Source organism: Ranitomeya imitator, chromosome 2, assembly GCF_032444005.1.
Source record: "Ranitomeya imitator isolate aRanImi1 chromosome 2, aRanImi1.pri, whole genome shotgun sequence".
In the NCBI taxonomy this organism is placed as follows: Eukaryota; Metazoa; Chordata; class Amphibia; order Anura; family Dendrobatidae; genus Ranitomeya; species Ranitomeya imitator.
Genome location: NC_091283.1, coordinates 246040213 through 246064737, shown reverse-complemented (window position 1 = coordinate 246064737; position 24525 = coordinate 246040213). Strand labels below are relative to the sequence as shown.

At 45.9% G+C, this 24525-nt stretch overlaps 1 protein-coding gene across 2 annotated transcripts in view; it reads right to left on the bottom strand.

Annotated features, from left to right (window-relative positions):
• Window positions 1–16083: 16083 nt before the first annotated feature.
• The window catches only part of LOC138662890 (oocyte zinc finger protein XlCOF6-like), an 87319-nt gene continuing 78877 nt past the window's right edge, over window positions 16084–24525 (bottom strand). Inside the window, exon 7 of one of the 2 annotated variants that reach the window (XM_069748883.1) lies at window positions 16084–17652. In XM_069748883.1, the coding sequence (XP_069604984.1) occupies window positions 16211–17652 (1442 nt within the window). In that variant the 3' untranslated portion in view covers window positions 16084–16210. The remainder of the gene's footprint in view (window positions 17653–24525) is intronic. The other variant, XM_069748882.1, reaches the window with a different exon arrangement.

Sequence of the window (24525 nt, the reverse complement as noted above, 5' to 3'; positions counted from 1 at the left end):
CTGTGGTCATGAATGGTACTTCGGCTGGTTCTGTCCATGGACTTTCTCTGGTGGCTGTGGGTGTTTCTGAGTTTCCTTCCTCAGGTGACAAGGTTAATTCGTTAGCTGGCTGCTCTATTTAACTCCACTTAGATCTTTGCTCCATGCCACCTGTCAATGTTCCAGTATTTGTCTAGTTCACTCCTGGATCGTTCTTGTGACCTGTCTTCCCAGCAGAAGCTAAGTGACTGCTTCTTTTTCTCTGATTTGCTATTTTTCTGTCCAGCTTGCTATTTTGATTGTTGTCTTGCTTGCTGGACCCGTAGAAGCGCAAGCACAGCGCGAAACGGCCGTCGTCTCCATTCCCTCCTGCTCACCTGAGCTTCGGCTCCATCGGTAACCCGACCTTGGATTTTTAGATGTCACGTCAATAAAGTAAGCGATTTTTGCACTATAAGAAGACTGGTGAGTGCCCTCGTTATTTCTCTTTTGTTGGATTGAAAAGGTTCACCTATCATACCGCGGAGGTGACATCAAACGACGCTTGCTCACCAGAGAGGCGTTCTGGATGTACAATCTAAATACTCGCTTTCCGAAAGGTATGAATAAGAGGAATGAAATTTTGTATCATTATGTATAATTTTAATGTGTTTTGTATTATGTGTTTCACTTTCTATTGAAGATCTGTGTAGCTTCAGGACCTTACGATTGAATCATGTGACCCATATGGGTGTGTCTTCTGATTTTACTATATGTATGGCGTTCAGTCCTGAGACTTCACTGGCATGAGTAAGACCTATATCGGTCAAAAAGGCGTAGCCATTTTATTCACACTATCACCTGTCTGGTCTACCTGGTGTAAGGATATTTTTACGTGTGTTATTCTAATAAAGAAAATAATTTTTTTACCCATCTGCTGGAGCTGGAATATTTTTCATGTTTGGAGTCATTATCACAGGATGTCTTGGTCTGGACGGATTCCTTGCCCCGCATCTGATGGTCTGGCTTTGGCTTTTTTAGCCATTTTTTCGCTATTCATACTTAACGAGAGCCTGAAAATGGAATTTCAGGACAGGAAACCAGGAGAACAGCAAGGAGCGGCAGACACCGTTAGTAGGCCCCAACCCAACTAGTAGGCCAAATGCAGTTGTTCCATTTAACAACTTTTTAACAAGAGCCTGAAGATAGAAGCTCAGGAAAGACAACCAGGAGAACACCTTGGAGCGGCAGACACTGTTAGTAGGCCCCAACCAAACTAGTAGCCCCACTGCAGTTGTTCGATTAAAAAACTATTTAACGAGAGCCTGAAGATTGAAGCTCAGGAAAGGCAACCAGGAGAACACCTTGGAGCAGCAGACACTGTTAGTAGGCCCAAACAAACTAGTAGCCCCACAGCAGTTGTTCGATTAAAATACTATTTAACAAGAGCCTGAAGATAGAAGCTCAGTAAAGGCAATCAGGAAAACACCTTGGAGCGGAAGACTCAGTTTGTAGACCACAACGAAACTTGTGGCCCCAATGCAGTTTTATAATTCTGACAGGCTGAAAACCACCCTTTTTTTTTTTTTTTTTTTTAGAGGAGGACAGCTGTATTAAGTGGCGCAGACAGACACTGCTAGTAGGCCTTACACCACAAAGTAGGCTCACTGCAGGTTGAAGAAAGTTACATGGGTACACGGTCGGCATTGGTGTGCTCAGCGGAGGACAAATGGAAGGAGGGACCACAGACACACTTAGTAGGTCTAACATTAAAAAAAATAGGCTCAAAGCACCTTCGATTATGTGGCAGGGGTATACAGGCAACATTGCTGTGGTCAGCGGAGGAAGATTGGAAGGAATGTCTGACACAGTTAGTACTCCCAAAAAATAAATAGATGTTAATGTCTCGCAAAACAACAAAACAAAACAAAAAAAAAGGGTGGCATACTTAGGTACAGGGGTGGGCTCCTCTGCTGAATTGCAGACATAGTAATTTGGCGCTAAGTATTTACTGGTGTCAATATAGGACACTGACCCTGACTATTTTAACTAGCATCATACATGTCAACAATTGGAATTGTCAGTGCCAGGCATTGAAGGATGTCAGCGCATAGAGTAAACATTGTTGGAGCTGTGAGAGATAATTTTGCAAGTGGTAGAGCACTGTTTGAGCTGGGGGGGAACTCTCTTGTGGCCGGCGGTACAGGCCCAGGGCCCCTCATGTTACAACGGTGTGTCTGACGTTGGGTGCACGCCACCACCGCCAGAGACACTTTATTGCACTATGAGGGACCCAGCGGCAGAGCCGTCGACCAAAAGCGAGCACACCCACGTCTTCAGGCAAACGACACTCTCACGGGTGCTTGCGCCAAGTGGCGAGACCACGGCCCCGTGGGGGGAGTTAGCCCATTTAGGGAGGTGTAAACATGTCGTATGCTGGACAAACAGCTGCTGCAAATTAAGAGATTGGAACAGTCAGTAAGACCAGTCCACAAGCAAGACCTTTTTATAGGAAAGCTAGGTGTCAGCCGGGAAAGGTGGGGCAAAATAATTCGAAATCCAGGAGTGGTTCATTTTAATGAAGGTTGGATCATCAACATTTTGGGTAGTCAGACGAGTCCTTTTTTCGGTTAATATTGAACCAGCAGCACTGAATACTCTTTCTGATAGCACACTAGCTGCTGGGCAAGGAAGCTCCTGCAATGCATATTCTGCCAATTCAGGCCAAGTGTCTATTTTGGATGCCCAGTAATCAAATGGGAATGACGGTTGAGGGAGAACATTGATAAGGGATGAAAAATAGTTAGTAACCATACTGGACAAATGTTGTCTCCTGTCACTTTGAATTGATGCTGCAGTACCTGTCCTGTCTGCGGTCATTGTGAAATCAGTCCACAACCTGGTCAGAAAACCCCTCTGTCCAACGCCACTTCTGATTTGTGCACCTCTAACACCTCTGCCCTGTTGCCCCCTGCAGCTCGTGTGAGAACCATCACCGGCGCTGTGTGCTGGGAATGCCTGAATCAAACGGTCTACAAGACTTGCTTCTTTGGTTGCTAATATTTGTTCGAGGTTCTCATGTGGCATGATATTTTGCAATTTGCCTTTATAGCGAGGATCAAGGAGGCAGGCCAACCAGTAATCGTCATCGGTCATCATTTTAATAATGCGTGGGTCCCTTTTTGAGGATACATAAGGCATAATCCGCCATGTGGGCCAAAGTTCCAGTTGTCAAATCTGCGGTTGTGCTGGGTTGAGGGGCAGTTTCAGGCAAATCTACGTCACATGTCTTCCTCAAAAAACCTGAACCCAGCCTTGCAACGCCACCAGTTGCTATTGGCCCCGGAGAAGCTTCCTCATTCAAAAAATAATCATCCCCATCATCCTCCTCGTCCTCCTCCTCCTCGCCTGCTACCTCATCCTGTAGACTGCCCTGACCAGACAATGGCTGACTGTCATCAAGGCTTCCTTCTTCCTCGGCTGCAGACGCCTGCTCCTTTATGTGCGTCAAACTTTGCATCAGCAGACGCATTAGGGGGATGCTCATGCTTATTATGGTGTTGTCTGCACTAACCAGCCATGTGCATTCCTCAAAACACTGAAGGACTTGACACAGGTCTTGTACCTTCGACCACTGCACACCTGACAACTCCATGTCTGCCATCCAACTGCCTGACCGTGTATGTGTATCCTCCCACAAATACATAACAGCACGCCTCTGTTAGCATAGTCACTGAAGCATGTGCAGTGTGGAGTTCCACCTTGTTGCAACGTCGATGATTAGGTTATGCTGGGGAAGGTTCAAAGACCGCTGATGGTTCTGCATACGGCTGGAGTGTACGGGCGAACAGCGGATATGCGAGCAAAGTCTGCGCACTTTCAGGAGCAGGTCGGGTAACCCCGGATAACTTTTCAGGAAGCACTGCACCACCAGGTTTAAGGTGTGAGCCAGGCAAGGAATGTGTTTCAGTTGTGAAAGGGCTATGGCAGCCATAAAATTTCTTCCGTTATCACTCACTACCTTGCCTGCCTCAAGATGTACACTGCCCAGCCATGACTGAGTTTCTTGCTGCAAGAACTTGGACAGAACTTCCGCGGTGTGTCTGTTGTCGCCCAAACACTTCATTGCCAATACAGCCTGCTGACGCTTGCCACTAGCTATCCCATAATGGGACACCTTGTGTGCAACAGTGGCAGCTGCGGATGGAGTGGTCGTGCGGCTGCGGTCTGTGGATGAGCTCTCGCTTCTGCAGGAGGACGAGGAGGAGGAGGGGGGGGGGCGAACGCCTACAGCCAACTGTTTCCTAGACCGTGGGCTAGGCAGATCTGTCCCAATATTGCTGTCCCCTGTGGACCCTGCATCCACCACATTAACCCAGTGTGCCGTGATGGACACGTAATGTCTACTGGTCCATGCATCTGTTGTCAGGTGCACCTTTGTACTCACAGATTGCCTGAGTGCATGGACGATGCGGTCTTTTACATGCTGGTGGAGGGCTGGGATGGCTTTTCTCGAAAAGAAGTGTCGACTGGGTAGCTCATAGCGTGGTACAGCGTAGTCCATCAGGGCTTTGAAAGCTTCACTTTCAACTAACCGGTAGGGCATCATCTCTAACGAGATTAGTCTAGCTATGTGGGCGTTCAAACCCTGTGGTCGCAAATGCGAGGATGAGTACTTCCTTTTCCTAACGAGAGTCTCATGTAGAGTGAGCTGGACTGGAGAGCTGCAGATGGTGGAACTAGCGGGGGTGCCGGTGGACATGGCAGACTGAGAGAGGGTTGGAGATGGTATTCTTGCTGGTGCCCTACATGCAGTGTTTCCTACCACGAACCTGGTGATTCCCTGACTGCTTTGGCCTGGAGACGAAACCTGCACATTTACTGCAGGTGGTGCAGGAAATGGTGGGCTTACAGTGAGGGACGGGATGTAGCGTTGCTGACTAGCTTCATTCGACGAGGGTGCTACAACCTTAAGGGACGTTTGGTAGTTAGTCCAGGCTTGCAAATGCATGGTGGTTAAATGTCTACGCATGCAACTTGTATTTAGACTTTTTAGACCTCTGCTTAAGGTAGTTGAACATTTTTGACAGATGACTTTGCGCTGATCATTTGGATGTTGTTTAAAAAAATGCCAGACTGCACTCTTTCTACTATTGGATACCTTTTCAGGCATTGCAGACTGAACTTCTTTAACCGGATGGCCACGCTGTCCTACAACTGGTTTTGCCACGCGTTTTTGACCAGATACGGGCCTGGCAGATGGAACTTGTTGCGAGGTTGATGCCTGCTGCAGCTCCTCCTCTTCCGCTTCAGAGCTACTGCCACCTGCACCCTGTTCCCCCAATGGCTGCCAATCGGGGTCAACAACTGGGTCATCTATGACCTCCTCTTCTATCTCGTGTGCAACTTCGTATGTGTCACCGTGTAAGCCGGTGGTATAGCGTTCGTAATGGGGCACCATAGTCTCATTGGGGTCTGATTCTGGATCAGTACACTGCGAGGGCAATGTTCTGGTCTTAGTCAAAGGAACAGCATAGTAATCTGGCTGTGGCTATGCATCTGTGCACTCCATGTCCGATTCAACTTGTAATGGGCATGGCCTGTTAACTATTTCACTTTCTAACCCAGGAACGGTATGTGTAAAGAGCTCCATGGAGTAACCCGTTGTGTCACCTGCCGCATCCTTCTCTGTTGTTCTTGGTGAAGAAGACAAGGAAGCGACTTGTCCCTGACCGTGAACATCCACTAACAATGCGCTGCTTTTACAGCTAGAGGCTGAGTCAACAAGGAAAGCCAAAACTTGTTCTTGCTGCTCTGGCTTTAAAAGCGGTTTTCCTACTCCCAGAAAAGGGAGCGTTCGGGGCCTTGTGTAGCCAGACAACGAACCTGGCTCAGCAACTCGAGACTTAGGTGCTATATTGCTTTTCCCATGACCACCTGATGCTCCACCACCACTACCATCATTACCAGCTGGCAATGACCGCCCACGACTTCTTCCACCAGACTTCCTCATTGTTTGAAAAACGTAACGAAACTAATGGTATTTGTTACTGTAAAACCAGTTACAAGGTGAACTCAAACTTCTGTTGGATTTATATATCCTGTTGTGAATTCTGTGGCAGAGCTCCCTCCTGTGGTCACAAGTGGTACTTCGGCTGATTCTCTCTGGGAGCTTCCGTTTTGTGGAGGAAACTGGTACTGCTGCTTCTGAGTTTCCTCCCTCAGGTGATCTGGTGAAGTCGTTAGGTGCTTCTCTACTTAACCCCACCTAATGCTTTGATTCATGCTTCCTGTCAATGTTCCAGTGTTGGACTTGTGTTTCTCTGGATCATTCCTGTGGCCTGCTGCTCTGCATAGCTAAGTGCTTCTTTGCTATTTGTTGCTATTTTTTCTGTCCAGCTTGTCCATTTTGTTTCGCTGGAAGCTCTGGGACGCAAAGGGTGTACCTCCGTGCCGTTAGTTCGGTACGGAGGGTCTTTTTGCCCCTTTGCGTGGTTTTCTTTAGGGTTTTGTGTAGACCGCAAAGTTATCTTTCCTATCCTCGTTCTGTCTAGAATATCGGGCCTCACTTTGCTGAATCTATTTCATCCCTACGTTTGTCTTTTCATCTTACTCAATACCTTTTCCTTTGGGGTATTTCTCTGAGGCAAGGTAGGCTTATTTTTTCTATCTTCAGGCTAGTTAGTTTCTCAGGCTGTGCCGAGTTGCATAGGGAGCGTTAGGCGCAATCCACGGCTGCCTCTAGTTGTGTTTGGAGAGGATCAGGGATTGCGGTCTGCAGAGTTCCCACGTCTCAGAGCTCGTTCTATTATTTTGGGTTATTGTCAGATCACTGTATGTGCTCTGATCTCCATGTCCATTGTGATACTGAATTGCCTATCATAACAATATCCCTTTATAGGTGGGTGAGACTGCAGAGAAAATCAGGCCCAATGTATAACAGTACACAGCTTCTGTGGCAGACAGATATGCCACTAACAGGACTGACGCAGATGCAGACACTACCAATAAAAATCTCCCCCTTTTTATTTTTTCTGGGAGAATATTGAAGAAATGTGGCCCACTCTTATACAGTATATGTTCTGTAGCATAAAATGAAAGACAGATGCCACACACACGACTGGCACTGAGGCAGAATTGCCAATCTTAATCTCCCACTATTTTTTTTTCCTGGGAGAATTGTCAAAAAATCTGGCACCGTGTTACACACTAGGTTTTATGTGGCACAAAATGAGAGACAGATGGCACACACTGGACTGACACTGAGGCAGAAATGCCAATCTTAATCTCCCACTATTTTTTTTTCCTGGGAGAAATGTCAAAAAATCTGACACCATGTTACACAGTAGGTTTTATGTGGCACAAAATGAGAGAGATGCCACACACACGACTGGCACTGAGGCAGAATTGCCAATCTTAATCTCCCACTTTTTTTTTTTCCTGGGAGAATTTTAAAAAAATCTGGCCCAGTATTACACACTAGGTTTTCTGTGGCACAAAATTAAAGACAGATGCCACACACACGACTGGCACTGAGGCAGAATTGCCAATCTTAATCTCCCACTATTTTTTTTTCTGGGAGAATTTAAAAAAAAATCAGGCCCAGTATTACACACTAGGTTTTCTGTGGCACAAAATTAAAGACAGATGCCACACACACGACTGGCACTGAGGCAGAAATGCCAATCTTAATCTCCCAATTATTTTGTAACTTTATTGTGGGGGAATTGTCAAGAAATCAGGCCCAGTGTTACACACTAGGTTTTCTGTGGCACAAAATAAAAGACAGATGCCACACACACGACTGGCACTGAGGCAGAATTGCCAATCTTAATCTCCCATTTTTTTTTCTGGGAGAATTTTTAAAAAATCTGGCACATTATTACACACTAGGTTTTCTGTGGCACAAAATTAAAGACAGATGCCACACACGCGACTGGCACTGAGGCAGAAATGTCAATCTAAATCTCCCACTTTTTTTGTAACTTTATTGTGGGAGAATTATCAAGAAATCAGGCCCAGTATTTGTTAGGAGTCGAGTTTCCTCTGCTGCACAGGGGGAATCTCGAGCCATCTCCGCTGCGGTCTCCCATTCTCCTCCAGCCGCAGTGGAGCCTGCTCAGCAGGGACGTCGATCCCAGCGTCTCGCTCAGTCTGACTCTGTGAGAAGAGTTACTGCTGCTTCTCCAGCTTCTGCCTGTAAAGCCTATACTGGTCAGCAGCGAGTGGACTTCTCTGGGACTAAGTCCTTGTCTGCGCACACTGAGCATGCCCAGGGCAAGATCTCCCGTTGGAGATCGAGGGTCATGTGCTCAGACTCTGCAGCACATTCTATTGGTCCTCTTGGCAGGTCTTGGAAGGGCAAAGTTTCTGTGGCCGCTTCCTGTCCTGCAACTATATAAACTGCGCATGACCGCACGGCCATGCGCTAGTGTACAATTTAATACGTGTGTTTGTTGTGAGTGCAAGTCGTTCTTTAAATACCCCTACCCTATTGTATGATTGTTCGCGTATGGAGTATGGCTGCTATCTAGCGCCCGACTTATCACTCAACGTGTCACACACGTGTCAGCGTCTACTGCTGTGACCGCCAGTGCGGTGCCACGCGCCAGTGTGCGCTTCCTGACCCACGTCTGGGTGCTTAGTGGTGCCTGCCAGCACGGCACAGTTCGCACTTCGGTGCCTTAATTATATAATTCCTTTCACACCCAGTAGCGGTGTAGTGCCAGCAAGGGTCTAATCGGACTACAATCCCTGTTGGGGTTTAGTTCGCTGACCACTTGCTCGCGCTCTATGTGCGGTACCGCGGTCCTGTGACTCAACAGGATCGCTTTCTTCACGCTGGGTGAGGTTTAACCCACGCGTGTATACTTTTGAATACCGCCATATTGTCTGTCATTTCCTAGCAGCAGGTTTCACCTGCACGGTGGACCCCGGACTGCGAACGCATCTATATCATCTCTCTTGGTGCGTTCCGCCAGTCCTAACTTTACACTAGCGCCAGGGTCTGGCTAGTGATGACAGACAAACAGCAATCTCTGCGGCATATCCAGCAGCTGGAGGGTAGGTTGGCGGCTCTCGAGAGCGCGACCTCAGCTGTGGATGTTACTGCAGTAGCTGTACAGGCTGCCAGCGTGGCTGCAGCTACTATGTCCATTGCCACCCCTGTTCCGACATTATCTCGCCTCCCGCTGCCAGAAAAATTTTCTGGTGATAGCAAGTTTTGTAGGGGATTTGTGAGTCAGTGCTCTATTCACCTCGAGCTCCTGGCTACACGTTTTCCCACAGAGCGGGCTAAGGTGGGATTTATTCTGTCTCTATTGTCGGACAGGGCTTTGGAATGGGCTACGCCGCTGTGGGAGCGTGGCGATCATGTGGTGCAGAGTGCTCCGCTGTTTCTGAGCGCTCTGAAACAGGTCTTTTTAGGACCTCAAGTCACCCATGATACTGCGCTCCAATTGCTGGCATTAACTCAGGGTGAGTCCTTGGTCAGTAATTTGGCCGTCCAATTCCGCACCTTAGCATCTGAGCTGGATTGGTCGGATAAAGCTCTTATCCCCATATTTTGGAGGGGCTTGGCTGACCACGTAAAGGACGCTCTGGCCACTAGGGAGATTCCTGCCACACTGGAGGAGTTAATAACTGTCTCCACTCGAATTGACCTCCGTTTTAACGAGAGGAGGTTAGAGCGAGCCCAGTGTAGGCAGAGGTTTCGGCTGGCTCCTACTTTCGCCAAACCTCTGGAATTTCCGGTCCTGGTTCCTGAGTCACATGAGGCCAGGGAAGTGTCACAAGCAGGATCTAAGTCCCGGACCGCTTGTGCACTCAGGGTCTGTCATTTTTGCCAGCAGTCAGGACATCTAGCCACCAGATGTCCTCAGCGGTCGAGGAAACGTCAGCGTCTAGTGGTAGTAGGTGGAGGTACACTAGACATGGCGACGTTTGCCTCTAAGTTGTCCTTTAAGGGGACAATTACTATTGGCTCATTCTCCCACTCGGTAGAGCTCTGCGTGGATTCTGGGGCGGAGGGCAATTTTATGTCTTCTGCCTTTGCCCAACGTCACGCAATACCCCTGGTTATGCTTGCTCAATCAGTAACGGTGCGAGTGGTGAATGGGTCGACATTGCCCTCACAGATAACACACCAGACCATCCCTTTTACTCTGTCCATGTCGCCATCTCATCAGGAGATAATTTCTCTGCTCGTCATTCCGGAAGGAATTGATGAGGTCCTGTTGGGAATACCTTGGCTACAGTACCACTCTCCTCATATCGAGTGGTCCTCAGGCAGAATTCTGGGTTGGGGTGAATCTTGTGGCGGTAGGTGTCAGAGGGAGTGCGTTCAGGTTGCTACTACTGAGGTACCCGCAGATCTATCCTCTCTCCCCAAGCAGTATTGGTCTTATGCAGACGTGTTCTCCAAAAAGGCAGCGGAGGTCCTTCCGCCTCATCGCCCCTATGACTGTCCTATTGTTCTCTTGCCTGGTGCTGAGCCTCCCCGGGGTCGAGTTTATCCGCTATCTCTCCCGGAGACGGAGGCAATGTCACAGTACATCCAGGAAAATCTGGCAAGAGGATTCATTAGGAAGTCAGTGTCACCTGCTGGGGCAGGGTTCTTCTTCGTGCAGAAGAAGAATGGGGAATTGCGCCCATGCATAGACTACAGGGGTCTTAACGCCATCACCATTAAGAATAAGTATCCTTTGCCCTTGATATCTGAGTTATTCGATAGACTTCGGGGAGCAAGGGTATTTACTAAATTAGATTTGCGGGGTGCTTACAACCTGATTCGCATCCGTGAGGGGGACGAATGGAAGACGGCCTTTAACACCAGGGATGGGCACTATGAATATCTGGTGATGCCCTTCGGGCTCTGTAATGCCCCAGCCGTTTTCCAAGACTTTGTGAACGATATCTTCCGGGATATGCTTTCCACCTCGGTCGTAGTCTATCTGGACGATATTCTTATCTACTCTCCAGATATTGACTCCCACCGGAGAGATGTTTGCAAAGTCTTCGACCTCCTACGGGCAAACTTCCTCTATGCCAAATTGGAGAAGTGTATGTTTGAGCAGGAGTCTTTACCTTTCCTGGGCTACATCATCTCGGCCCAGGGATTGGCTATGGATCCTGCCAAACTACAGGCAGTGATGGACTGGCAGGAACCCCATTCTCTGAAAGCGGTGCAGTGCTTTATGGGGTTCATAAATTACTATCGTCAGTTCATCCCCCACTTCTCAACTCTGGTAGCTCCCTTGGTATCCCTCACCAAGAAGGGAGCGAATCCTAAATCGTGGTCCGAAGAGGTCTCCAAGGCCTTCACTTCTATTAAGTCCCACTTTGCTAGCGCTCCCATCTTACATCGTCCCGATGTGGATAAGCCATTCCTAATGGAGGTGGATGCCTCTTCCGTTGGTGCAGGAGCAGTCCTCTATCAAAAGGATGCTCAAGGTCGGAAGCATCCGTGCTTCTTCTTCTCAAAAACCTTCTCACCAGCGGAGAGAAATTACTCCATCGGGGATAGGGAGTTGCTGGCAATGAAGTTGGCCTTTTCGGAATGGAGACATCTCTTGGAGGGTGCTCGGTTCCCATTCCAAGTCTTCACGGACCACAAGAATTTGGTCTATTTACAGACAGCCCAGCGGCTGAATTCTCGTCAGGCCAGATGGTCCTTGTTTTTCTCCCGGTTCCACTTCACTCTACATTATCTCGCCGGGGAGAAGAACATTCGTGCTGACGCTCTCTCTCGCTCCCTGGTGTCAACTGTGGAGGAGGAGGACGAGCCTCGGCTCATTGTCCCTTCAGAGAGTCTGAGAACCGTAGCTCCGGTTTCGCTTGAGTCTGTGCCTCCGGGCAAGACTTTTGTCCCCATCAATTTGCGTCCGGAGGTTCTCTCGTGGGCTCATTCGTCCAGAGTGGGTGGACACTTTGGGGCAAAGAGGACATCTGAGTTGTTGGCGAGAATGTATTGGTGGCCACATATGGTTCGTGACGTTGGAGACTACGTTCGGGCATGTGTCTCTTGTGCCAAAAATAAGTCTCTCCGTCAACGGCCAGCTGGGTTGTTATACCCTCTGCCGGTGGCAGACAGGCCCTGGGAGATGGTCGGGATGGACTTTGTGGTGGGTTTACCCAAGTCACGTGGCTGTACTGTCATTTGGGTTATCACCGACCATTTTTCTAAAATGGTGCATTTGGTGCCGCTTCCCCGGCTACCTTCTGCACGGGCCTTGGCAGCATTGTTTGTTAAACACATCTTCCGTCTTCACGGTATGCCAGACAAAATTGTCAGTGACCGGGGTCCCCAGTTTGCGTCTCGGTTCTGGAGAGAGCTTTGTCGCCTTCTCAGTATCGAGTTGAATCTCTCTTCAGCATATCATCCCGAGACGAATGGGTTGGTGGAGAGAGCCAACCAGACCTTGGTCACATATCTGCGACATTTTGTCTCTGCTAAACAAGATGACTGGGCATCTTTGCTACCGTGGGCGGAGTTTGCTCTTAACAATGCTGTAGCTGACTCCACTGGACAGACCCCATTCCTCCTTAACTATGGTCAGCATCCGCAGGTACCTGTGCCCATGCCCGTGTCTTCCGCCGATTCCAGGGTGGCAGACTGGGCTGTGGAGGCACGGGACATTTGGGATCGCACTCAGGATGCCATTCGGGCTTCCAAGGAGAGAATGAGGTCCTCCGCCAATGTTCATCGGCGCCCCGCTCCGACCTTTGCTCCTGGCGACTTGGTGTGGCTCTCCGCCCGTAACATCAGGCTGCGAGTTGAGTCCACTAAGTTTGCGCCTCGCTACTTGGGTCCCTTCAAGGTTCTCGAACAGGTTAATCCTGTGGTCTACCGCCTGGCTCTTCCTCCACGCTTGGGTATCACCGACACCTTTCATGTGTCCCTCTTGAAACCCGTATACATGTCCCGGTTTTCCGAGTCATCTGCCGGGACATCGGGTTCGTCTACGGACGATTACGAGGTGAACGCTATTTTGGGGTGTAAGGTGGTACGCGGCAAAAAGTTCTATCTGGTGGATTGGAAGGGTTATGGTCCAGAGAACAGGTCATGGGAGCCTGCTGAAAACATTCGGGCCCCACAGCTCATTGCTGCCTTCGAACGTAGCGAGGCCCAAGGAGGGGGGGCCCTAGGAGGGGGGGTAATGTTAGGAGTCGAGTTTCCTCTGCTGCACAGGGGGAATCTCGATCCGTCTCTGCTGCGGTCTCCCATTCTCCTCCAGCCGCAGTGGAACCTGCTCAGCAGGGACGTCGATCCCAGCGTCTCGCTCAGTCTGACTCTGTGAGAAGAGTTACTGCTGCTTCTCCAGCTTCTGCCTGTAAAGCCTATACTGGTCAGCAGCAAGTGGACTTCTCTGGGACTAAGTCCTTGTCTGCACACACTGAGCATGCCCAGGGCAAGATCTCCCGTTGGAGATCGAGGGTCATGTGCTCAGACTCTGCAGCACATTCTATTGGTCCTCTTGGCAGGTCTTGGAAGGGCAAAGTTTCTGTGGCCGCTTCCTGTCCTGCAACTATATAAACTGCGCATGACCGCACGGCCATGCGCTAGTGTACAATTTAATACGTGTGTTTGTTGTGAGTGCAAGTCGTTCTTTAAATACCCCTACCCTATTGTATGATTGTTCGCGTATGGAGTATGGCTGCTATCTAGCGCCCGACTTATCACTCAACGTGTCACACACGTGTCAGCGTCTACTGCTGTGACCGCCAGTGCGGTGCCACGCGCCAGTGTGCGCTTCCTGACCCACGTCTGGGTGCTTAGTGGTGCCTGCCAGCACGGCACAGTTCGCACTTCGGTGCCTTAATTATATAATTCCTTTCACACCCAGTAGCGGTGTAGTGCCAGCAAGGGTCTAATCGGACTACAATCCCTGTTGGGGTTTAGTTCGCTGACCACTTGCTCGCGCTCTATGTGCGGTACCGCGGTCCTGTGACTCAACAGGATCGCTTTCTTCACGCTGGGTGAGGTTTAACCCACGCATGTATACTTTTGAATACCGCCATATTGTCTGTCATTTCCTAGCAGCAGGTTTCACCTGCACGGTGGACCCCGGACTGCGAACGCATCTATATCATCTCTCTTGGTGCGTTCCGCCAGTCCTAACAGTATTACACACTAGGTTTTCTGTGGCACAAAATTAAAGACAGATGCCACACACATGACTGGCACGGAGGAAGAATTGCCAATCTTAATCTCCCACTATTTTTTTTTTTCTGGGAGAATTTTAAAAAAATCTGGCCCAGTATTACACACTAGGTTTTCTGTGGCACAAAATTAAAGACAGATGCCACACACACGACTGGCACTGAGGCAGAAATGCCAATCTTAATCTCCCACTTTTTTTGTAACTTTATTGTGGGAGAATTGTCAAGAAATCAGGCCCAGTATTACACACTAGGTTTTCTGTGGCACAAAATTAAAGACAGATGACACACACACGACTGGCACTGAGGCAGAATTGCCAATCTTAATCTCCCACTATTTTTTTTTTCTGGGAGAATTTTAAAAAAAATCAGGCCCAGTATTACACACTAGGTTTTCTGTGGCACAAAATTAAAGACAGGTGCCACACACACGACTGGCACTGAGGAGGAATTGCCAATCTTAATCTCCCACTTTTTTTTTTTCCTGGGAGAATTTTAAAAAAATCTGGCCCAGTATTACACACTAGGTTTTCTGTGGCACAAAATTAAAGACAGATGCCACACATACGACTGGCACTGAGGCAGAATTGCCAATCTTAATCTCCCACTATTTTTTTTTTATTTATGGGAGAATTGGCAAGAAATCAGGCCCACTGTTAGACTGTATGTTTTCTGTGCCAGAAAATGAGACACAGATGCCACACACAGGACTGCCACTGATGCAGATTTGCCAATTTTAATCTGCATCTTTTTTTTTTTTCTTCAGGGAGACTAGTGAATAAATCTGGGCCACTGTATTAGAGTATATTTTCTGTGGCAGAAAGTGGCTTGAAGAGATATAACGAAAAAAAAAAAAAAGGGACTGTTCTACAATCACTATCTCCCTGCAGTAATCTCAGCAAAGTATGGCAGGCAGCAATAACAAGGAGTGGAGTGCTGTACAAAAAAGTCAAAAGTGTGGACAAACAAACAAGATAGCTGTGCAGAAAGGAAGGAGCAACAGGATTTGTGCTTTGAAAAAAGCAGTTGGTTTGCACAGCGGCATACAAACAGCAATGCAGCTATCAGGGAGCCTTCTAGGGCAGCCCAATGAGCTACAGCGCTGAGGAAAAAAAATGTAGCCTCCACTGTCCCTGCAAACAAAAGGTGGTGTTAGACAGTGGAAATCGATACAGCACAAGTGGTTTGGGGGTTAATGTACCCTGCCTAATGCTATCCCTGCTTCTGACGAAGTGGCAGCAACCTCTCCCTATGCTCAGATCAGCAGCAGTAAGATGGCGGTCGGCGGGAACGCCCCTTTATAGCCCCTGTGACGCCGCAGAAAGCAAGCCAATCACTGCAATGCCCTTCTCTAAGATGGTGGGGGCTGAGACCTATGTCATCACGCTGCCCACACTCTGCGTCCACCTTCATTGGCTGAGAAGAGGCACTTTTCGCATCAATGAAACGCGACTTTGGCGTGAAAGTCGCGTACCGCGTGGCCGACCCCACGCAGGGATCGGATCGGGTTTCATGAAACCCGACTTTGCCAAAAGTCGGCGACTTATGAAAATGACTGATCCGTTTCGCTCAACCCTACTCGGGTCAGCTTATACTTGAGTATATATGGTAGTTTGAGGTCTGGGATCTGCCAATATGTGGCTGGTTTTCTGACTGTTTCGGATAACATGATACATGATTTTATTTTTTTTTGTCTAGTCTCGCTTGAGTATAGGTCAATATTAAGTAGTCTCCTGATGAGTCACCTTTGGTGAGGATGATGAAACTCGTAGAAATGAGAGGCTTGGAGAGTGAGTGTATATACGTCACCTCACCCTATATACTGAACTGTGGGGTACATGTTTTTTCTATTAGTCACCTACTGACTAATCTCCAGGGGGTGAATTATGGGTATAGTTTTACATTTGGAATCAATAAAGTTTATTTTTATCTTTTTGTCAGCAAGCAAAAGAATGACAAGAGACAACCCGTTTAAGAAGATTTAATTTTGGTTAAAACTATTCCAAGATTATGAACATAAAAAAGGCTTCTCCCCTATGTGATGTCTCTGATGTTTATTAACAGCTGATTTACAAGTAAAATATTTCCCACATTAAGAAATTGAAAAAGACTTCTCTGTGTGACTTCTCTGATGTCTAACAAGAAGCGCTTTCTGGTTAAAACATTTCCCACATTCTGAACAGGAAAAAGGCTTCTCCCCTGTGTGACTTCTCTGGTGACTAACAAGATGCCATTTATGGCTAAAACATTTTCCACATTCTGAACAGGAAAAAGGCTTCTCCCCTGTGTGAGTTCTCAGGTGTCTAGCAAGATGCTCTTTATAGGTAAAACATTTCCCACATTGTGAACATGAAAAAGGCTTCTCTCTTGTGTGAGTTATTTGGTGTGCAACAAGATTCCCTTTATGGTTAAAACATTTCCCACATTCTGAACAGGAAAAAGGCTTCTCCCCCGTGTGAGTTCTATGGTGTTTAACAAAATCTGATTTCCAGTTAAAACATTTCCCACATTCTGAACAGGGAAAAGGCTTCTCCCCTCTGTGAATTCTCTGGTGTCTAACAAGATGATCTTTACAGGTAAAACATTTCCCACATTCTGAACAGGAAAAAGGCTTCTCCCCCGTGTGAGTTCTATGATGATTAAGCAAATCTGATTTCTGGTAAAAACATTTTCCACATTCTGGACATGAAAAAGACTTCTCCCTTGTGTGAGTTCTATGGTGAGTAACAAGCAGTGATTTATGTGCAAAACATTTCCCACATTCTGAACAAGAAAAAGGCTTCTCCCCTGTGTGAGTTCTTTGGTGACTAACAAGATTTCCTCTATAATTAAAACATTTCCCACATTCTGAACAGGAAAAAGGCTTCTCCCCTGTATGAGTTCTATGGTGATTAACCACATCTGATTTCAGGTTAAAACATTTCCCACATTCTGAACATGGAAAAGGCTTCTCCCCTGTGTGAGTCCTCTGGTGACTAAGAAGATGCCCTTTAAGGCTAAAACATTTCCCACATTCTGAACATGAAAAAGGCTTTTCCCCCGTGTGAGTTCTATGGTGATTAACCAAATCTGATTTCTGGCCAAAACATTTCCCACATTCTGAACATGAAAAAGGCTTCTCCCCTGTGTGAGTTCTCTGGTGACTAACAAGATTCCCTTTCCGGTTAAAACATTTCCCACATTCTGAACATGAAAAAGGCTTCTCCCCTGTGTGAGATCTATGGTGAGTAACCAAATCTGATTTCTGGTTAAAACATTTCCCACATGTTGAACATGAAAATGACTTCTTTGCTTTAGGAGCAGTTTGTTTTTCAATGCCTCTTTTGTGACTTTGATTTTCCTTAGTAGTCAGTAATGAATCAGAAGATGGGACCTGTTTCATAGGATCAGATGACAGATCTTTGCTGTGAATGGCTGATGGTATATCTGGAGTAACAGTAATCACTTCAGTTGTATCTTGTAGGATCTCAAGATCATCAGATTTAAAAATTGAATATGTCGGCTGTCCCTCTGATCTCCTGGTACAGTCATCTGCTAAGATAAAAAAAAACAATTTTTTTAATAAAATATCCTTGAGTTTTATATTTTTGAACATTTCTACTTAAACTGTCCATAAAAATGGCAAGCTAGGTAAAAAAATTTATTTACCAAGACAATGACAGTTCACAGTCTAATAGAAAACCTTGTTGGATGAACCATTAGTGCGTGGTGTTCAACTGTTTGCTCATTCTGCCTCCCAAGTATCGAATAAAAAGAAACCAATCAATGTTATGTAGACAAAAATAATGCCAATTCTCATCTCACAAAAACAAGTCCAGTCAGGTCCATCATCTATCAATGGAAAAACAGAGGTTCCCACACTATTAGTAGCTCAAAGGCTGATGAAAAGCAACAGGGCTTCTATAAACCAATCCAGCAAAATCTGCTCTCACTTCTGAGTTTTGCAGTGTGCTCAAACAACATTTAGGATCCCTCTATTTACCAATATTATAGTGAGAAGAATCCACTTAATTTGCGGTGTGTGTCTCCTGGAGCACAATCTGGGCACTATGTGTTGGGTAATAAAATGGCAAATGTGTAATTTTCACTCTGCAACATCCACTGCGCGTTAATTTCTGGAAAGTGGCTGTGGAGTCAAAATATTTTTTCCAAAAAAGAAAAAAAAAAAGAGCATGAACCGCACATCCCAAAATCATACGTTGATCTAAAGCCGCTTGGCAAAAATTAGTATAACTGAATATGAGGTTTTCAGTTTAACATTCTGATCAGACTGTATGAAGCCCACTGCCCCTTCACGGCAAACCTCGTAGTGGGTCCTATCGCCCTAACGGAGCGGAGCCGTGCGGTGCCCACCGCCACAGCGGCCACGCACCAGCAGGGCGGACGGCCTGTTGCCCCACAGCACCCATGCTGCAAGACTGAGTCCCCAAGACTCCAGACCGCGCCGCCCCACCAGCACAAAGCCACAGCAACAATGGCCGCCACACAGCACCAACACCAAAATGAAAGGAGCACTTAAACTCACCTTCCTACAGCTCTTCAGTGAGAGCCAAAATGGGCTAGACCCCTTACTTTGCAGTCTCCTGCTAATTAAAATCACCTGAGCCAAATGGGAGGAGTGCTGGTCCAAGAAGAAGACTAGAACATGCTTTGCAAAAAAGAAAAAAAAAGAGCATGAACCGCACATCCCAAAATCATACGTTGATCTAAAGCCGCTAGGCAAAAATTAATATAACTGAATATGAGGTTTTCAGTTTAACATTCTGATCAGACTGTATGAAGCCCACTGCCCCTTCACGGCAAACCTCATAGTGGGTCCTATCGCCCTAACGGAGCGGAGCCGTGCGGCGCCCACCGCCACAGCGGCCACGCACCAGCAGGGTGGACGGTCTGTTGCCCCACAGCACCCATGCTGCAAGACTGAGTCCCCAAGACTCCAGACCGCGCCGCCCCACCAGCACAAAGCCACAGCAACAATGGCCGCCACACAGCACCAACACCAAAATGAAAGGAGCACTTAAACTCACCTTCCTACAGCTCTTCAGTGAGAGGAAGGCTGCCATTCTTCCTAGGACCCATTATGAAATGTTCATGTGATTTTGGCATTTTAATGACAATAGTCAATGCCTGCCCAGAAATGCCCCAGGACATCACAGAATATTCAAAATCAGACCCATCATGAAAGACTTGACAGAAAAGTACTTAAAGCTTTACACCCCAACAGAAAATATTTCCATTGATGAGTCCCTTGTAAAATTCAAAGGAAGACTGCACCTCAAGCAATTTATTCCTTCTAAGAGGGCAAGGTTCAGAATAAAGCTCTATAAAATGTGCGAGAGTTTAACAGGATATACATCAGCTTTTCGCATTTATGAAGGAAAGATAGCCAACTAAACCCACCAGGATGCCCTACTTATCTGGGGACATCTGGAAAAACTGTTTGGGAGCTGATAACGCCATTATTACAAAAAGGCTACAATCTGTATGTTGACAAGTACTACACCAGCATACCCCCATTTAAAAGTCTGGTTGAACATAACAAGGAGGATTTTGAGACCATTCGCAAAAACTTTCAGGGGTTTTCACAATTATTGGTCAAGGAAAAGTTCTGAAGGGGGCAGTCAGCGGCTTTACGCAGCTCGATCCACACAGATGCAACAAGGGCCACTGCAGACCAACAGGGATCCACTACTCCAAAACCTGTGTTTGTCATTGATTACAACAAATATATGGGGGGTGCGGACCTTGCAGATCAGGTTCTACAGCCATACCGGGTATCAAGAAAATCATATATCTAGTATAAGAAGTTAGTCATTTATTTGTTTCAGGTGGCCACATATAATTCTTATGTGTTATACAAAAATTCCGGAAATGCACATACTTTCCTTGATTATCAGGAAAAGGTCATTGAAATTTTTGTTTTTGAAAATTTTGTCCCCGCCAATCCTTTATAATCTGAAGATGTCAGAAAACTCATTGAGCGACATTTTATTGCACTCATTCCAGCAACTGAAACATTAAAGGTCCCCCAGAGAAGATGTCATGTATGTTCCAAGAGAGGAATGAGGCATGATACCCGCTATTATTGGCCACAATAATCATCATTGCCACCCTTATGCCTCCATGACTGATTTACAACATTACACACAGAACCACGTTTTTAAACTGCTTTGACATTCAAACATTTGGTTTATTTAGTGACAGACACATTTGAGTAGAGCTGGTGTAACAATTTCTGGGGGTAGGTGGGGGGATGTCTCCAGAGACACAAGCTGGGCACAATATATTGGGCACTACAATGACATTTTTGCAATTTTTGCTCTAAAACTTCCAATAAGTGTTTCTGGAAATCATCCGTGGAGTGAAAATTTCACTATATCCATAGATGAATTCCCAGAGAGTTGTCATTTCCAAAATGGGGTCACTTCCGGGGGGGAATTCTCCTGTTCTAGCACTTAGCAGCTCTTCAAAGTGCCATAACAGCATAATCGCCCATGAAGTGACCCCATTTTGGAAATGACACCCCTCTGGGAATTGGAAATGACATCCCTCTGGGAATTGGAAATGACACCCCTCTGCGAGTTCATCTATGGGTGTAGTGACCATTTACCTATCTACCTATTTTCCAATGTAAATTCTGGGGTTAAAGAACATTTTAGTGGTAAAAATGTAATTATTTTTTCTTCACTGCCCAATGGTATAATTTTCTATGGAACAGCTGTGGTGTCAGTATGCTTACTGCACCTCTAGAAGAATTCATTCAGGGAAGTATTTTGTAAAATGCAGTCACTTTTGGGGGCTTATGCTGTTCTGGCACCTCAGGGGCTCTGACAATGTGACATGTCACCCACAAATAATTCCAGCAAAATCTGCTCTCCAATATGGTGCTCCTTCCCTTCCGAGCCCTACCATGCCCCCAAACAGTGGTTTACCCCCACATATGGGATGTCAGCATATTCAGGACAAATTGCACAACATCTTTTGGGGTCCAATTTCACCGGTTACCCTTTGGAAAAAAAATGAGGGTGAAAAGATTTTGTTGTGGAAAAAATATGATTTTTTTTTTCACAGCTCTACGTAATTAACTTCTGTGAAGCACTTGGGGGTTCAAAGTGTCTACAACACATCTAGATAAGTTCCTCGGGGGGTCCAGTTTCCAAAATGGGTCACTTGTTGGGGGTTTCCACTATTTAGACACATCAGGGGCTCTAACAATGTGACATGTCACCCTCAAACAATTCCAGCAAAATCTGCTCTCCAATATGGCACTCCTTCCTTTCCGAGCCCTGCCGTACACCCAAACAGTAGATTTTCCCCACATATGGTGTATCAGCATACTCAGGAGAAATCAGCATACTCAGGAGAAATAGCAAAACAAAATGTATAGACCATTTTCTTCTGCTACCCTTGCGAAAGTAAAAAAAAATTGATCTAAATGAAAATTTTTGTGTAAGAAAAGTACATTTTTATTTTTTCCTTCCACATTCCATTCATTCCTCTGAAGCGCCTGAAGGGTTAATAAACTTCTTGAATGTGGTTTTGCGCACCTTGAGGGGTGCAGTTTTTAGAAAGGTGTCACTTTTGGGTATTTTCTGTCATATTGACCCCCCAAACTCACTTCTAATGTGATGTGGTCCCTAAAAAAATGGTTTTGTAAATTTTGCTCTAAAAATGAGAAATTGCTGGTCAACTTTTAATCCTTTCTAGCAAAAAAATTTGTTTCCAAAATTATGCTAATGTAAAGTAGACATGTGGGAAATGTTATTTATTAACTATTTTGTGCGATATGACTCTCTGATTTAAAAGCATAAAAATGTAAATTTTTAAAATTGCTAAATTTTCAAAATTTTTGCCAAATGTCGATTTTTTTAACAAATAAACAAAAGTTATATCAGAGAAATTTTACCACTATCATAAAGTGCAATATGTCACAAGAAAAGTTTCTCAGAATAACCAGGATTCGTTAAAGCGTTAGAGTTATGACCTCATAAAGTGACACTGGTCAGAATTGAAAAAATGGCCCGGTCACGGATGCAAAAACAGACTCTGGCGTGAAAGGGTTAATATTTTGCTGCACAACCTTTTGAGGCAATCACTGCAATCAAACGACTCCTGTAATTGTCAATGAGACTTCTGCACCTCTAGACAGGTATTTTGGCCCACTACTCAAGAGCAAACTGCTCCAGTTGTCTCGTGTCTGAAGGTTGCCTTTTCCAGACGGCTTGTTTCAGCTCTTTCCAAAGATGCTCAATAGGATTTAGGTCAGGGCTCATAGAAGGCCACTTCAGAATATTCCAATGTTTTCCTCTTAGACATTCTTGGGTGTTTTTAGCTGTGAGTTTCGGGTCATTATCCTGTTGTAAGACCCATAACCTGCGACTGAGACCAAGCTTTCTGACACTGGGCAGCACATTTCTCTCTAGAATCCCTTGATAGTCTTAGGATTTCATTGTACCCTGCACAGATTCTAGACACACTGTGCCAGATGCAGCAAAGAGGCCCAGAACATAACAGAGTCTCCTCCATGTTTCACAGAAGGGACAGTGTTCTTTTCTTGATATGTTTCATTTTTCCATCTGTGAACATAGAGCTGGTGTGCCTTGCCAAAAAGTTCCATTTTTGTCTCATCTGTCCATAGGATATTCTCCCAGAACTTTGTGGCTTGTCAACATGTAGTTTGGCAAATTCCAGTCTGGCTTTTTTATGATTTTCTTCAACAATGGTGTCCTCCTTGGTCGTCTCCCTTGAAGTCCACTTTGGCTCATACAACGACAGATGGTGCGATCTGACACTGATGTTCCTTGAGCTTGAAGTTCACCTTCAATCTGTTTAGAAGCTTTTCTGGTCTCTTTTGTTACCATTCGTATTATCCGTCTCTTTGATTTGTCATCAATTTTCCTCCTGTGTCCAGGGAGGTGGTCTACAGTCCCATGGATCTTACATTTCTGAATAATATGTGCAACTGTAGTCACAGGAACATCAAGCTGCTTGGAGATGGTCTTATAACTATTACCTTTAACTAGTGTTGAGCATTCCAATACCGCAAGTATCGGGTATCGGCCGATACTTGCGGTATCGGAATTCCGATACCGAGTTCCGATACTTTTGTGGTATCGGGAATCGGTATTGGATCCATATTAATGTGTAAAATAAAGAATTAAAATAAAAAATATTGATATACTCACCTTCCTCAATCTAGGAAATTAGGACCTGAGAATGACGTCACGGCTTGTGATTGGTCGCGTGGCGGTCACATGAGCGGCACGCGACCAATCAGAAGCCGTGACATCATGGAAGGCCCTTAAAGGCGCTCATTTTAAGCAAAGAAGGCTGCCGGTTACCAGCGGTGATGTCCTGGGGCCTCCGGAGAGGTAAGTATATCAATATTTTTTATTTTAATTCTTTATTTTACACATTAATATGGATCCCAGGGCCTGAAGGAGAGTTTCCTCTGCTTCAGACCCTGGGAACCATCAGGATACCTTCCGACACTTGGTGTCCCATTGACTTGTATTGGTATCGGGTATCGGTATCGGCGATATCCGATACTTTTCGGGTATCGGCCGATACTATCCGATACCGATACTTTCAAGTATCGGACGGTATCGCTCAACACTACCTTTAACATGTTTGTCTATAATTTTCTTACTAATCTCCTGAGACAACTCTCTCCTTTGCTTCCTCTGGTCCATGTTGAGTGTGATGCATACCATGTCACCAAACAGCACAGTGAGTATCTGTAGCCCTATATACCGACCACTCACTGATCCCCGGATTGTAGACACCTGTGATGCTAGTTAGTGGACACACCGCGATTTAACATGTCCCTTTGTCACATTATTTTCAGGGGTACCATCATTTCTGTCCAGGCCTATTTCATGAGTTTAATTTTTTGAAAAATTCTGTGGAAGCATGGTTGAAAAGCAATGTCTGACTTTCATTTGTTCATTTTCATCGATCTTTTATTCTTATTACTTTTGTCAGATTCAAGTTCGGCAACCATTGTGTTTTTTTCTGTCATTGCACGAGGGGTACCAATATTTTTGACCACATATGTATAGATTATAACCCTCAGTGAATTAATTTATAAAATGGAATCACTTTATGAGGATTTTGAATATTCTGATTTTCAGTCATTTAGTCATATTATGGCTTCTGCATAGGGCCGGCTCTAGGTTCTCGTGGGCCCCAGGACGAAAGAGTCTCAGTGGGCCCATTTAACACATACCGCAATTCATGATGCACAGATACGGCACAGAAACATAGGTATAGTACAATGCCAAAGATTTCACTTACTTCTTACATTACATGAGTGATGTCTGTTGTAAATTATACAATAGGTCAGAAACCAGACAGTACAGTCCTCCATATAATATTATGGGCACCACATAGTGCTCAATACAGATT